Raw genomic sequence first — 16,179 nt, 5'->3', positions numbered from 1 at the left:
TGGCAGTCACTGAAACAAAGGCGTTATATATATATATATATATATATATATATATATATATATATATATATATATATATTTGGTGCGTTATCTGTTTACGGCATTTCAATCACCAACTTTCTCTTCCGAATGCGAAAATATTTTGTTGACACCCAACTACGTAGGGAGAAAGGATCATAAGAGAAATCAGAGCACGGACGGAAAGATGTAGGTGTTCCTTTTTCCCACTCGCTGTTCGAGAGTGGAATGGTTGAGAAGTAGTATGGAAATGGTTCGATGAACCCTCTGCCAGGCACTTAAGTGTGAATTGCAGAGTAACAATGTAGATGTAGATGTAGAAGTAGGAATTTCCCTGTTATTCAACTTATATTTTATAGCTACACTTCTGCACACAGCTCATACTTCGCGAGCCCAATGCGTCTGTGGGCACGAAGGATGGGAAAAATCTTTCCAATTAGGCGGATGAACCTGCCCATCAGGGTCTTCCAGCCAGTCGTTCATACGACTTTAACTTAGTTATTCGATCCATCCTTCCAATTATCACCTTCTTTTTGTATCACATTCACAAGCGGAAAAACTGCAACACCAAGAAGTAATTAATACAGAGTAACCAAATGTCGGGAATACATTTGTCTAGGTAACCATGTAAGTGATTAGCATTGCAAGATTACAGATTAATGTAAGCATGAGATACGGCATTTCAAATGTGAAATGCTGTTACATAACCAGTGTAAGTGCCAGAATGTTGAACGCAAGCACGCAAACGTGCATGCATTGTGTTGTACACGTGCCGGATGTCAGGTTCTGCACTTGGTCGGTCAGAACAGGGCCGGTCAAGGGTGTTTGTGGATGACGCTTGAGTTGTCGTCCGATAATGTCCCATTGGAGACAGATCTGATGAGCAGACACGCCAAGGCAACGTGTCGACACCCTGTAGACCATATTGGGTTACAACAGCGCTAGGCAGGCGAGCGTTATCCTGTTGGAAAATACCCCCTGAAACGCTTTCCACGAATGGCAGTACAACAGGTCGAATCACCAGACGACGAACAATTTTGCAGTCAGGGTGGGATAACCACGAGAGCGCTCCTACTGTCATACGAAGCCACACCCCAGACCATACCTCCAGGTATAGTTCCAGCGTGTGTAGCACAAAGACAAGTTTATTGCAGACCCTCAGCTTGTCTCCATCTAATCAACACATGGCCGTCACAGGCACCGAGGAAGAACCAGCTTAAATCCCTGCCCTCCAGTGAGCTCTCTCTTGACACAAGTGAAGTCGCAAACCGCGGTTGGTTGGGGCCCGTAGAATGCATGCTTCAGGGCATCCGGCTCTGAGCTGTCATTGAAGTATCCGATTTGTAACAGTTCGTTGTGGCACTGTCTTGCCAACAACTGCTCAGATTGCTGCTGCAGATGCAGTACGATACACCAGAGCCATACGCCGAACATGGTGCGTTGTCTTCCCTCTCGGTAGTGCCATGTAACCGTCTGGAGTCTAGTCTTCTTGCGACCTTACATTTTCGTGTCCTCCGCTGACAGCAATCGTATACAGTGCCGATATTCCTGCCAAGTCTCTCTGCAGTATCGTGAAAGGAACATCCAACTTCTCGAAGCCCTATTACACGACCTCGTTCAAACTTAGGGAGGCGCTGCTAATGGCCTTAAAGGCGTTCTTCACTAACATCAACTCGTCACGTCAAATCCCAAAGGTAAATAACGCTCACGACTGTTAGAGAGCGTATTTAAAGTAAACCTGACTGGCGTCCTCGTAGTGGCGCTACTAGCGAGTGGCACGAAATTTGAACAGACATCATCTTTCAGAAACACGCCTACCAATTTCCTTTTATGTCGCACAACTCATTCTTGGTGTCGTGATATTTTTTGCGTCAGTGTATTTCAAAAGATTCTGTTCCCATCTTGTGTGAACTGCTCATCGTCCACGTTTCACTTCGCACAAGGGACTCTCCAGAGAAATATTTTCAGAAAAAACTTCTTAACACATTAATTTATGTCCCATGTTAACAATTTTCTCTTTCTCGTAACCGCTTTTTTTCCTATTTACAATATGCGTTATCTATCCTATCTACTTCGAGAGTTTACTGTTATTTTATTGCCCAAATGGCATAACTCACTGACTACTCGTGTCTTAATCTAATTCTATCAACATCGCCTGATTTAATTCGACTGCGTCCCCATTATCCTTGTTTTACTGTTACCAAGATACTACTCAAATTCGTTCAGCTACTCTTGCAAGTCTTTTGCCGTCTCTGATAAAATTGCAATGTCATCGTCAGAACTCAAATTTTTATTTCTTCTCTCTGAATTTTTGGTTCCCTTTCCGAATTTCTTATGGCTCTGAGCACTATGGGACTAAACTTCTGAGGCCATCAGTCCCCTAGAACTTAGAACTACTTAAACCTAACCAACCTAAGGACATCACACACATCCATGCCCGAGGCAGGATTCGAACCTGCGACCGTAGCGGTCGCGCGGTTCCAAACTCTAGCGCCTAGAATCGCTCGGCCACACCGGCCGTCTTCCGAATTTCTGCTTGGTTTCCTTCACTGCTTGCGTAATGTGCAGATTGAATAAGATCGGAGGGAGGCTGAACTCATGTTCTGCACCTCAGAAAGGCGCCTTATGGTCCGTGGCGGAGGGCACCCTACACCAGAACCAGTCATATCATTTACAGTTCCACTGGCAAACAGAGCGAGCGAAAACTGACTTCCTATATGCCCTGTAAGAGCCCTAATTTCTCTTATGTTATTATCCTGGTCCTTATGTGAAATGTAGGTTGGCGACAGTAAAATCGTTCTGCAGCCAGCTTGAAACACCCGTTCTCTAGTGTTCTTCGAAAAGAAAGTCGCCTTCCCTCCAGGGATTCTCATTTCTCTTCCCGAAACATCTGCGTAATAAGTGCGCGTTGTTCGAATCAACCGGTGACAAATCTAGCAGCCCGCCTCTGGATTACTTCGGTATCTTCCTTTAGTACAATATGGAGGGGACCTCAAGCAGTCGGGGAGTACTCATGATTGAGTCCAAGAAGTGTTCTGTACACGGTCTCCTTTGCAGATGAGTTACACTTTCCTAGAATTCTCCCAATAAACCGATGTCACTATACGGCTTCCTACAACCCTGCTTACCCACATGTCCATTTCATATCGCTTTGCAGCGTTACACTTGGATCTGTGTCAAGCAGCACACTACTAATGCTGTATTCAACATTTTTTTACTCATCTCCATCAACTTATATTTTTCCACATTTAGAGAAACATGCCATTCATCACACCAAATAGAAACTCCTCCTACAGTCACCCAACAACCACACATTCCCGAACACTGCAGTGTCATCAGCAAACAGTCGCAGATTAGTGCATACCCTATCCGTCAGAAAGTTTTTGTATATGAAGGACAAGAAAGATCTTATCAGACTTCCATGGGTACTCCTGGTGACACCCTTGTCTCTAGCGTATACTCGCCGTCCAGGAAGACGTACTGGGCTCTGTTGTTCAAAAACCCCTCGAGAAACTCAAGTATCTGAGAAGCTATTCTGTATGCTAAAAGCCTGCATTGAGGCATTGCGATAAACGCTTTCCGGAAATCTAGGATTGTGGAAACTTCCTGTTGCCCTTTATCCATGGTTCGCAGGATATCTTGCGACAAAAGAACAAGCTGAGTTTCACGCGACCGGCGCTTTCTGTGTGTGTGCAAACTGGCGCACTATCTGCCCAGGCAGACAGTTCAGCTCCTTTCGTTTGTAACCAGTAAACGTGCTTCAGTCTGAAGTGTTGCATCTTTTCGACGACCGTACTCTCGTAATTGCTACTTGATTCCAGGCTCGACGTCTGAATATATTCATAAAAAAATAGCTTCTCATCAATCTGCGACTCCACACCTTTTGCCACAATGCGTCTCTTAATCCAACTGTTACTTTATTTGCTTATAGCTGGATTTCCTGTCCATGACAGTTTGAGAACAATACATACCAATATAATTGCCGCTGTTTCTAATTCATTTCATAAACGTGAAGCCAGAAGTGGTGTCATTACAAACAGAATATTTTCTGCTAACTCTGGTCTACAGCTGCGAGTTATTACTAACATTAGCTCGTCAGAGTGTGTGATGCATCGTCCTGTATGCAGCAGTTCACTTACTAACTGTAACTGACTTTCCAGGATAATATCTCAGAACTCTGCTCCTAATACAGAGCCCTATGAACGTTCTTTAGTGAAATGTGTTTCGACCACTCTCCTTTGCTTAGATGTTTTATGTCATCCTCTACCGACAAACCGATTTAGCTTCCTTTTCTGCAGAATAGTACTGAAGGATCGGGAAGTGATGTGGGATTTCTTGGTCTTTTTATGTGTCCCATTGTAGAGAACAAGGTAAGGCACAAGAGGTTGTCATAAGCTCTGACTATGTCTATCTTTATTCTGATTAGGTACTTTTCGTCTGATGTGTTGGTTACTTGATTCTGCTGATTTGCCTTTTCTGAATCTAGATTGTGATTCCTTCACATGGACAAAGTTTTGTATGTTATTTCAGTTTACCGCATAGTAGTTCTTTTTATAGTTTGGCTGATGTGCTTAATAAACATATTGGACTGCAACGCTTTGTTTCTTTTGTGTCTGTCCTCTTTTTTGTTGAAAATTGCTACTGTTTTTAGGGTTCCGTGCCTCAGTCTGTAAAAACGGAACCTTTAGGCCCTATATGATTTCTTTGTTGTCCATTTGTCTGTCTGTCTGTCTGTCTGTCCGAATGTTAAGAACTCTTTTCCTCTGGAAAGGGTATTCGTATCACGTTCAGATTTATGTCACATGTTAAGGTCCATAGTAAATATTTTAAGCGTCTACTTCAAAACCATGAAAAGAATTACGTCACATATTTTGACACTCAAAAACCCACTCATCACCTGTAGGATACTTCCCGTTGACCTTGATAGATGCAACGTTTCAAAGTAAAGGTAAAGGGAAAAATCCAAAAATGGTTCATTTGTAATCATACAACACGAACAAATATTTTTATCATTTTTTTATCCGTGTGCCTCTTTGGCCATCTGTTAAGTCCGTTTTTTCTTTGGAACGGACTTATGTTTTAGCTTTCACGCATTCTTAATTATTGCTGGGATTGCATTATTCATTGCGTTTGACTGAAATTTACCAGCTCTTCAAATTTTTTTATCTGCATCAATCCCAAAATCTACTCCATTTATCGGCTGGATCCTTAATTCTGAACCGAGCGAGGTGGCGCAGTGGTTAGCACACTGGACTCGCATTCGGGAGGACGACGGTTCAATCCCGTCTCCGGCCATCCTGATTTAGGTTTTCCGTGATTTCCCTAAATCGCTTCAGGCAAATGCCGGGATGGTTTCTATGAAAGGGCACGGCCGATTTCCTTCCCCATCCTTCCCTCACCCGATCTTGTGCTCCGTCTCTAAGGACCTCGTTGTCGACGAGATGTTAAACACTAATCTCCTCCTCCTCCTCCTTAATTCTGAGTGTTGCAAGAGCCGGTTTGCTTTCCATAGATTAACGGCAGAGCCGGTTCAAAAAGAAAAAAAAAAAAAGGTTCAGATGGCTCTGAGCACTATGGGACTTAGCAGCTATGGTCATCAGTCCCCTAGAACTTAAAAGTACTTAAATCTGACTAACCTAAGGACATCACACAACACCCAGTCATCACGAGGCAGAGCAAATTCCTGACCCCGCCGGGAATCGAACCCGGGAACCCGGGCATGGGAAGCGAGTACGCTACCGCACGACCACGAGCTGCGGAGGTTCGAGAACATTTTCCACACAAGCGGCTTATTATTACGCCCCTCCCCCCCCTTCATCCTCCTCGCACTTTCGCCCATCTCAGCAGTTTCTGCTGCTAAGTGTGACAAGAAATATATACAAACCTTGTACTTGGGCACCCCTGGCGCCCAACTCAGATTCCCGCTCCAAGCGACTCGTACAGAAATCTCATAGTTGTGGCACCTCTGACACCCCAAGCGGTAGCTCGTGTCGCTTGGGCCTTAAACTGGACCTGATTATTGTTACACTTAGTTGTAACATAATTTACCGCCACGCGCTGCTCACGTGAGAGTGCAGTTAACGAGAGTGTTGTGAGCACTCGTTGTTTGAGAGTCGCTAATGTACCGTGATATTTCCTCAGAAAATCCGTTGTTATTAACAAGTGTAATATAAATTTTTATTTAGGCACTTGTTCGGTTATTAGAGGTAGGTGTCTTGGTTTATTAATTACGCATGAGCCTAGTTTTTGTGTCTGGTTGATCCAAATCCGTTCCATCTGTTTTTCCACTACGCCACAGCTTGTTTTTGCCGTTAGCATACAGAACAAAAATCTCGTGTCCCACGTGCCAATACAGTTACTTTCTTCAGATAATCAACTTAACAATGTATGTCATGAAAGTATATCGTTGTATCGTGTAAAATTTTTACGGTTAAGGCACGTTCAACACAAACATGATAAATTTTCACCGATGTAATTCTGCTACCTAAGACGATGATAGCAGCTACTGAGAGCTTAACTTGACGGGTATGAGGAAAATTTACCTTTCTTGCTGTATGGCTCTAGAATGAAGATTCATGTATACAGTGAGATTTCTTAATTCTTTGCTTTTAGAGTTCCAAGTATCATTATCACTTTAAACTCTCAGGTGATTTATATTTTCGAATCCAAACATGTCTAATACAGCTATTTTTAAACGTAATAGACAAGACACTTTAGTGGAAATATTTGATAGTGATTGGGGGACGTTTTTGCTTCTTGAGGACACATGCTCCTTTAGAGGTTTTCAATTGTAGCACAGTTCTTCCGTGTAAACTGACGTGTCAGGAATTAACTTGAACCAAATTGTCTTCATCTTCCTTCAAATTTATACGCTCTCAATTATTTCAATTAGTTTTAATCAAAAAATTTTATTTTTGTTTCAGATCCATGACATAATCATCCGTCCAACTGGTTTTGATTACTGAAGGCCTCGACATCGATGAGAAACATATACATATTTATTACTCAGTTGCTCCCAGTTGTGCCGAAACATGATAGCAGTTATCATCACAACTGAAGAAATTAAACAATACAATCGAATATGTAGAAAAGCTTCTAATTTCTCCGTGGAGAAGTATTATTAGACTGCTTTCTGTGATAAACTCGAGATTTTTGTTAGCTTCGAAATAACTTCAACGCCGCCCTTATGAGTATGTTAATAATTCCAGTATCTCAAAACCTTAAATGTAGCACATAGGCACATGTGGCACTGGAAAATAGTTCTAACATTTTTATGTAAAACTTAGACGTTATCTGGCATAGGTGACGTAACAATAAAACAAAAGCTTTCATGTTTTATGTACTTTTACTCGACAGTATGGTGCAGTAATACTACATTATTTGTGCAGCGATTTCAAGAATATCCTTCAAAAACCTCTACTAAATATTTTGCGCTTGAATTTTGCTTCTAGTTTTTGTCATAAATTATGTACCTTGTCCACTTACCGAATCGATAGTCCAGTTCACAATATCTCTGCAAGTAATCAATGCAATATTCATGGAACCTCGGAATCACTTTTGTCTATAAGAGTGCCTAATTTCAGGAAGATACATTTTTCATCACTTGTCAGCAGTCATAAAATATTCAGTCGCGAATAAAGTTTAGTTGAAGGAATGTATTTGAGCATAATATTCCTATTACTGCGCCGACAAATTTTTTAGCAGACGAAAATATTTTATGAGTGAGGTATTCACCCTTCCCACATGCTCAGAGGGTCAGTGTCAATTAATTTTGTGAACTCTTCTTTTTGTTGTATTTCGTTATAATATTTGTTATTCATTTCTTATGCTTCTTTCAGATTGTAGTATTAATTCTGAAATGAAAATGTTTATGGCTATGTTTGATGTGTTCTTCATCTGTGAGACTATGGTTGTACTTTAACGACACCTCTGTGATACTATCAATGTCTGAATCCGTTGACCTATACAGTGAATGAACTGCTTCCTACAAGATCACGCGAAATGTTAAGACAAGGGCGCTAAATGGATATTTTTGAACATCTGAAAATGGGGTGGCTCAGTAAATATAGGTATCATAGCTCACATAGAAATAATGAGGAATGGTTTCATCAAACTATCGTATGAAACTGTAGTCAAAATAAAGTAATGTTTATTGGTAGAACACAAGGACTTGATTCCAAGGATTGAATAGGTAATACGAGCATTTATTAAATGCGTAACGGTTAAAATGGATGGATCGTAACAAAAGTTGCTACATGAAGTAAATCACTGATGGCTGCTGAATTAGTTAACAGATTAAAGGCAGCGCATGTTGAGAGCAACTAGGTGAGCGTGTGACTTAATTCAGAAAAATAAACGTTGAACAAATAACTTGGCGTCTGCCTCGCAAATGCCGCCCATGTTAACCACTGCTCTAAAACTCAGATGCAGTGAATGTCTGCAGTGGCTTCGGCATCTGTGACAGAGTATAGAAACCACCAACCAAAATGTTGTCTGTTGGAAACACGGACGCAGACTGAGTGCTCCCTCTCTAGAGTTATAATATGAAGTCTTTATTCCCCACAGCTCTAAAGGCAAGTATGCAAATCCTCACCCTCCAAAAATTTTCTGCTGGTACTGCCAGCACTGGGTTCTTGTTAGGCAACAGCTGTGAACTTCCGAGATCTGTCTAAGGGAACAATCATAAAAATCCTAGCAATCTCACTCTTCTTAAAGAATCTGCTGTGATTAACCAATAATACACATTTCGCTCTTAAAGTGGGAACAGAAAGCAGAACTTCCCTCCCACAACGATTTTGGTTTCACTTTTTTTCTAACAATGATAGTGGGTGCATGTAGGCATTCACAATGTCCCGACCCCACTACAAAAACAATTGAGAGGCTGAGAGTACAAGTGGTGCAAGTGAAATTTCACAAGAAAATGATCTGAATGCACATTTGGAGAGATAAGGCTCTCTTGTGAGTAAAAGAATTATAAATGATGTCCTACATAGTGCCACCCCTGTGATGATAAAATTTAAGCTCTAAGCCAATGCCTGGATTGCATTTAGAATGCAACAAGTGTAGGTGAAATGGGAGACAGAAAAAAAATTGCTGCTGCCTCTAATGAAGATTCAGGTATGTATTTTTCAAAAGTACAACATTAGCCTATTGTGCATGCTTTTAAGAATACTTGTGGTAATATCTAATGCGTGTTTCAATAGATCATATTTTGAAATATTGCTTGTACATCTTGAGCCAAATCAGCATTTTGACACAACAGATCATAAGGTCCTTCAACCTGGCCATGCATATATGGAATATGATAAAGATTCTGGTCTCTCTGAAAAGTCAGAGAAGCACTTCACGGGTATTTGTTCCCAAAGACGGAATGGATATAGTGAAGCAGGTCAGCCGAAAAGTTTTCGTAGTGGAAATGAAAACAAAATTTCTTTCAATTACAGTCAGGGATGCAATAGCAAAGGATAATGTTACTAAAGACACAGAAGGAAACAAGATACAGCGGAAGAATCCCAGGTGTCTGTGACTCAGCAAAGAAGATTTCTGACAATACACGTCAAGTATTCACTAAAGCGTGACCTTGAGTCTATAGATATGTACTGCAGGAGGTCCAATACTGATCCCACATCAATACCACTTCTGTTGCCTTTGGACAAGAAGGGCTTGAAACAAAATTAGAGAAATGGAAAAATCTTCAAGATACGATGAACCACAATCCTTCACTTTAACATGAGTTCTATAACAGTGTATCCCATTACAGAAAGCAGTTACCGAGGGTGTAAGAAGTGGGAGTGAAGAAAGGAGAGGACATGGTCAAAGAAGAGGATGAGAAAGACTGAAAAATGAATAACACAATCGTACATCACGAGTTCTGCCCAGGAAGAATATTCTTCAAGAAATAGCACAGAAGTACGTGATTTATATTCTACAGACACTGACTGCGAGGGGACTATAGAAATGAATATGAACAATCTCTCGTATGTGTTGGAACCACATCAATGTATTTTCGTTTTGATATTTTAATTTTATTCGTTACTTCATTATTGTTTCTCAACATATTATATTAACGTCGATTTCATTATTCATTTATACTGGTTTTATAACGAACAGGTATTGGATTATGTATCTCATGTGTTGTACCAAAAAAATCTTCAAAATACAGTCTTGTACCTGTCTTACTCCAAAAAGTTTTAAGGCACAAGAAGTATAAGTATTTTTAAATATTGTAAACAAATAATGCAGGGACCCCTAAAATATCTAACCATACATACAACTATACACAGATTAACTGACTCCTAGGAAGAAACACCTTAAAAGTATAGCATTTGTAGCTGTTTTGCTCTAAAAAGTTTTAACAGATTAGAAAAAATAGTGCAGGGGCACTGCAATCTCTAAAAATACCTAAAACTGTACGCAGACTAAGTGATCATTAGCAAAAAATATCCAATTTTTGGATAGCAACTCACGTAATTTACAAATAGCTGTTGAGTTTTGGTAGTCATTTAGTTAGTTTGCTTCAGCAAGCACATGTATCATTTGTACTCTCAGCCCCTCAATTCCGATGAGCCAATTCTGCGATCCTTTCAAAACTTATGTCTCAGTTACTTTTGACCTTCTTTGCATCCAGCAGATTTCCCTCACGCTCTGTATCTCATGTTTTCCCATCCCCTTACAGAACACTATCTTTTTAGAAAACGTTCTTTTTGCTGCGCCTCACTATGCCACTTTACAACTTGTCAGGTTGCAGTGGTTTATACCATGGTGCTGTGGCCATCTCAGGAGCGGCCATCACCCAGTGTATACCTGCCAGTGGCTCTGCTTTTAGTGGAGGAACAGTTTTACGATCCGGTTTACGGTCCTACCCCTACAGCCCTCACGTTCTCACCGTCAGCTGGTGGACTCAGCTCACAGAAAAATTACGCATTGTCTTGCTTCAGCAAGCACATGTATCATTTGTACTCTCAGCCCCTCAATTCTGATGAGCCAATTCTGCGATCCTTTTAAAGCTTCTGTCTCAATTACTTTTGACCTCCTTTGCATCCAGCACTTACATTTTGTCTTTCACCACCGCATAGAAATGAAATGAAAAAGGACTGATTATATTTAAAATCATTGGTATTTGTTCCAGCTACTTGCATACTTTCACGATTCGCTTGTGATTTTAATTGAGTTGATAGTCTAATTTGAACAAATATTGAATAGACTTTCACTCTTAATGTGTCACAATGAATAATCACTTATACGTTTGCTCACAACAAATCAACAACAATCATATTACAGAGCAATTTCGTAAGAACTGTCCCATAACATCATCCCTTCCTCAGTTTTAAAATTAATACTGATGTGTTTGTGCTGGAATTTGTCTGTAGCACAACTGCATCAAAGAAATTTTACTTTTGCCTTGGGTTCTACTTTTTCGTTTACATTTTTTGTTTTGTCGACACTGGAATGGTGTGCTTCACGGTATGGATTGTGAGACTGAGGTGGGTATCGTGTTGCCAAGGCAACAATTTCACATTCACACTTAAACATAAGCCTTCACACAAATATTCTCATTAACTGGAGTTAGGGTAAGCTGTTAATTGAACACATATAAAGAAGAGAGCACCAGCTCACACAATTCAATTCAAATATACTTCAAATTCAACTCATACGTTTGAAACTTTTCTTCTTAATCAAAAGTCAGCCACATTCGTCATTGAATAAACAAATATTGAATAGACTTTCACTCTTAATGTGTCACAATGAATACTCACTTATACTTTTGCTCACAACAAAAATAATTAAGAACAGGATACACCTAAATACATCGATACGTCAAAAAAATTTCATACATCACTACAAAAGTTCATATGAATACAGAACAACAATTATCGAAATATGGTTCAAATGGCTCTGAGCACAATGGGACTCAACTGCTGTGGTCATCAGTCCCCTAGAACTTAGAACTACTTAAACCTAACGAACCTAAGGACATCACACACATCCATGCCCGAGGCAGGATTCGAACCTGCGACCGTAGCAGTCGCACGGTTCCAGACTGCGCGCCTAGAACCGCGAGACCACCGCGACCGGCCTATCGAAATATGTTTAAATTCGTGAGTACCTAGACTTGGGTGTCTGCATGATTAGGTTATGTACAATTTGGTAAATCTTAAGAAAGTGTTGCTCAAACTAACCTACAACGTACAGTTAAATAACTCCACAAGGGGTCCTATGATCTTCAAGTACGAATAACATATGATGAGAGAGAAAACATTACAAGTTTATGACAAGAACAAAATTGAACACTTCTGATGCATGCTTAAACGTTTTGCCATTAAAGGGGCAGCTCATATTACAACAGTTAAATAACTCACCAAAACTAAAATACAGGTCAGTCTGAAACGATATGATGTAACATGTTTAAACTTAATATATATTGCTCCTGAAAATATAAGTTGACGAAGCACACTTAATACTTTAAAAAATATGTATGATTTCCCCTGTTTGGGAATTACAAATGCACTTCACAGGTTCAGGTAATACTATTTATCACATCAATAATCTCGACTGCTGGTACGAGAAACGAAATAGTTCTAAGTTACATATTGCTGACATGTGAAAGATCAATTCGTGTAAGTACAGTACAACTTGCGAGCAGGGATTTAAAGTTTTTGTAAGTAGCATCTCCACACATCTGTGTCTAATTATTAAGGGTCAGTCACTACGGTTGCGCATGTCCATAGCCTGTCTGACGTACACTCATACCATTCAGAACCGCCGTTCATCTGTTCAAATTCGTGATATTAAGATCATTTGGCAATGAAGCAAAGACATGTCTCTCACTGATCAGAGAAATGAGGCTATAGCGAGGTGCATTAAAAGTTTCATTCTCACAGCGTGGTAAATGAAGTAGAAATTGCACTGTTCACATCTAATTGGACAGAGTCGCACTTGCATTACGCCTAGATTGTCACTGTATACGATGTGTTCATCAGTGTTAGAGTTCTGAACTAGTTTATGGCAATGAGAGGCTCATGATTTACAGATTTGTGTTGTTTTGCATCGGCAGCACGTTAGTTAGTTCTTTTATATCCGTGTACAGACGTCACACAAAATTTAACTGGTGTTCCACATTGACTAACGGACTGCCTGGTACTTCTCGAAACAGTTGATGAGCTGTCACTTGAGGCGTAGCATCTTGACATTGCTGAAAGACGTCGGTTAAGCTGTTTCCGCATGGAATCAAGTAGTAGACAGGCTGCCAACCAACGGTTTGTGGTGCACGCTTCTTCTCCCTCTGGGTTCGGCTGTGGCGTAATGCGTTAGGTCCACAGTATGAGGCGTCAAACCCCATCAGTCCCATGCGCCGGGTATGGGGTGCCCTTGACCAACCGCTGGCTCAGCCTATGGAAGACAACAGTGGACACTGGTGGGCCCGGGGGGGGGGGGGGGCGTTGGCGGTGGGCAGGGAGGGGGGGGGGGGGGAGGAAGCGGGGCAATCACTGATCACTACCCTGCAGTGAGCCAGAAGTCGCACACGTCCTTGCAGCCACCTTCAGCTGGCGTTCCTCCCTTCCTCCCTTATCACATTTTGCGTCATGTTGTGCCATTACCATCGCAATTGTGTTATGGAAACATATACTAGATATACATAGTTAAATTTTATAGAAAATTACCTTGATATATACAGTATTCCTCTATCAGCCCCTTCACGTTCAATCAAATTGATAGACTTAAGGATTTATAATACAATAAAAATGGGTCGGTGGCCATTAGAACCACATAGCCTAGTGTGACTAGTAAACCACAAACTGGGTTGTATAGAATGGTTCAAAAACTGATGTCACTTATTTTTACCGGTTTCTTATTATGATGGGTGGGTATGTCGACTCGTTAATTCACTTGCTGTTAGTTCTTGCGCATTCTTATCTGCTAATACCTGGAATTTCTGTCGATACCTTGCGGACATCTAACAGTGCTCTTCCCACACACTGTTCCGTCACAATTCTACAAGTTATTAAAATAATTATGGTGCCAGGATACCTATCATTCACATAATATTTGCGTGCCTGCATACTTCTCTCTCTTCATTTGTAGCTTTTCCGTCCATTAGAAATTAGTTTGTTGCCTTCCTCTTAATACTTTTTGCAGAAAACAGCACATAATCTCCTGGAACATGCAATAAACAAAATGAAATTTAACGATTAACTTCTTGTTAACCTAGTCACATACCTGGTGTGTATTCACTTTACTTTTTCCCGCATTGGCCTTCTTGGGCCTTAGTTTGTTTCCTCCTCGTACTTGTATTACTGATTTCTATGTCGCTTTTTTATTAATTATCTCTCACATGGACTTCTTCTAGATGTCAGATGCACTCCCTGAGAACAGCACAGAATATACACAAAAAAGAAAAATCAGCTTCTTCGGTTCATTGGACTCACGTACCTTTATGTAACGTGGCACGTCCGTATCATTACTCTTGCTCTCAATGGCTCAGTGCATACTGTACTGGCTTCTTCAACACACATTAATAAAAGAGCCCCTAACGGCACTGCTTCCCTGCCGCAGGCATATTATGAAACAGTGCTCAATTGGTACTGACTCAGTTAACAAAAGATGTCCCTATTAGACGGTGCTCCCCCCCTCCCCCCCCCCTCATGAACCATTGACCTTGCCGTTGGTGGGGAGGCTTGTGTACCTCAGCGATACAGATAGCCGTACCATAGGTGCAACCACAACGGAGGGGTATCTGTTGAGAGGCCAGACAAACGTGTGGTTCCTGAAGAGAAGAGGGGCAGCAGCCTTTTCAGTAATTACAGGGCAACAGCCTGGATGATTGACTGATCTGGCCTTGTAACACGAACCAAAACGGCCTTGCTGTTCTGGTACTGTGAACGGCTGAAAGCAAGGGGAAACTACAGCCGTAATTTTTCCCAAGGGCATGCAGCTTTACTGTCTGGTTAAATGATGATGGCGTCCTCTTGGGTAAAATATTCTGGAGGTAAAATAGTCCCCCATTTGGATCTTCGGGAGGGGACTACTCAAGAGGACGCCGTTATCAGGAGAAAGAAAACTGGCGTTCTACGGATCGGAGCGTGTAATGTCAGATCCCTTAATCGGGCAGGTAGGTTAGAAAATTTAAAAAAGGGAAATGGATAGGTTAAAGTTAGATATAGTGGGAATTAGTGAAGTTCGGTGGCAGGAGGAACAAGACTTAAGAACTCGCTTTCCCTTGATCCCATTCTTGCCTTGAATAAAACTCTATCACCCTAACTGAACCTTATCTGCCTTATCGTTATGACTCAGAGGAGAACACGCATAATTTACACATGTAGTCATACGGATATTCACATATTATATATGCTATCTAACCTATTAACTAATAAAACACACAGTACCATCCTTCCGCTATTCGTTGTCCTCAAGCGTTTTCCACGTCGAATAAATAGCCCCACGGGTTGTCCTCATCATCATCAGTGTTCAGTCCTTCTCCGTTCTTGTTTTCCATTTTTGCTATCAAATCGGGTGGACCTCCTGTGCTCTTCCAAGTCTTTTACTATGTGTTAGCCGTTTACACATTTGTATTCATCACCACTCGAGTCATTAGGTCCATTTAAATTTAATGTTGCATCTGTCCATTACCTTGAGTGAAGAAGAAAGTCGAACGTCCTGCAAGCTTCTTGTATGGTATTACACACTAAGCAATTAGTGCCCTTTTCTTCGGAGTCGCTCAACCAAACATATTCCCACTCGTCATCTTTACAGTCTTCTTCTATGTCTGACAAGTCTTTCTCTATCACTAACTCTCGGGCTGTTTCCGTCCTCAGAATATCCGATTAATCAACTTCAATACTCTATTCACCTTCTTATTTCAACTATTCTTTGGCTATATCCGTTAACTGCTCTTACTCTTCTTCTGATAGCATTTTTTCTTCACCGTTGAGCACAATCCCTAACATATCAAAGCTGTCATCAGAAAAAACTGTCTAAATTGTGAATTTTAAAATTTTCCCGGAAAACTGAATGTTCAAACAAATTTCGGGCTTGCAGTCGGTCGTCGTTTAATTCATCCCACGATGTTTCGACTGGACAACAAGACCGTCTTCGATGGCTCACCTTAAGATGACTAGTTGGTGTCCAGTCGAAATATCCGAAATATCGTGGGACGAATTAAAC

General features: G+C 40.9%; 1 protein-coding gene across 1 annotated transcript in view; it reads left to right on the top strand.

Moving 5' to 3' along the window:
- Positions 1 to 7,356, top strand: part of LOC126336671 (dehydrogenase/reductase SDR family member 11-like) — a 32,159-nt gene extending 24,803 nt beyond the window's left edge. Inside the window, exon 6 of the mRNA XM_050000618.1 lies at positions 6,942 to 7,356. Within this exon, the coding sequence (XP_049856575.1) occupies positions 6,942 to 6,983 (42 nt within the window). The 3' untranslated portion in view covers positions 6,984 to 7,356. The remainder of the gene's footprint in view (positions 1 to 6,941) is intronic.
- The last annotated feature ends 8,823 nt before the right edge of the window (positions 7,357 to 16,179 follow it).

Source organism: Schistocerca gregaria, chromosome 2, assembly GCF_023897955.1.
Source record: "Schistocerca gregaria isolate iqSchGreg1 chromosome 2, iqSchGreg1.2, whole genome shotgun sequence".
NCBI lineage: Eukaryota > Metazoa > Arthropoda > Insecta > Orthoptera > Acrididae > Schistocerca > Schistocerca gregaria.
The sequence above is the reverse complement of the archived record's forward strand: the minus strand, read 5'-3'. Positions and strand labels throughout refer to the sequence as shown.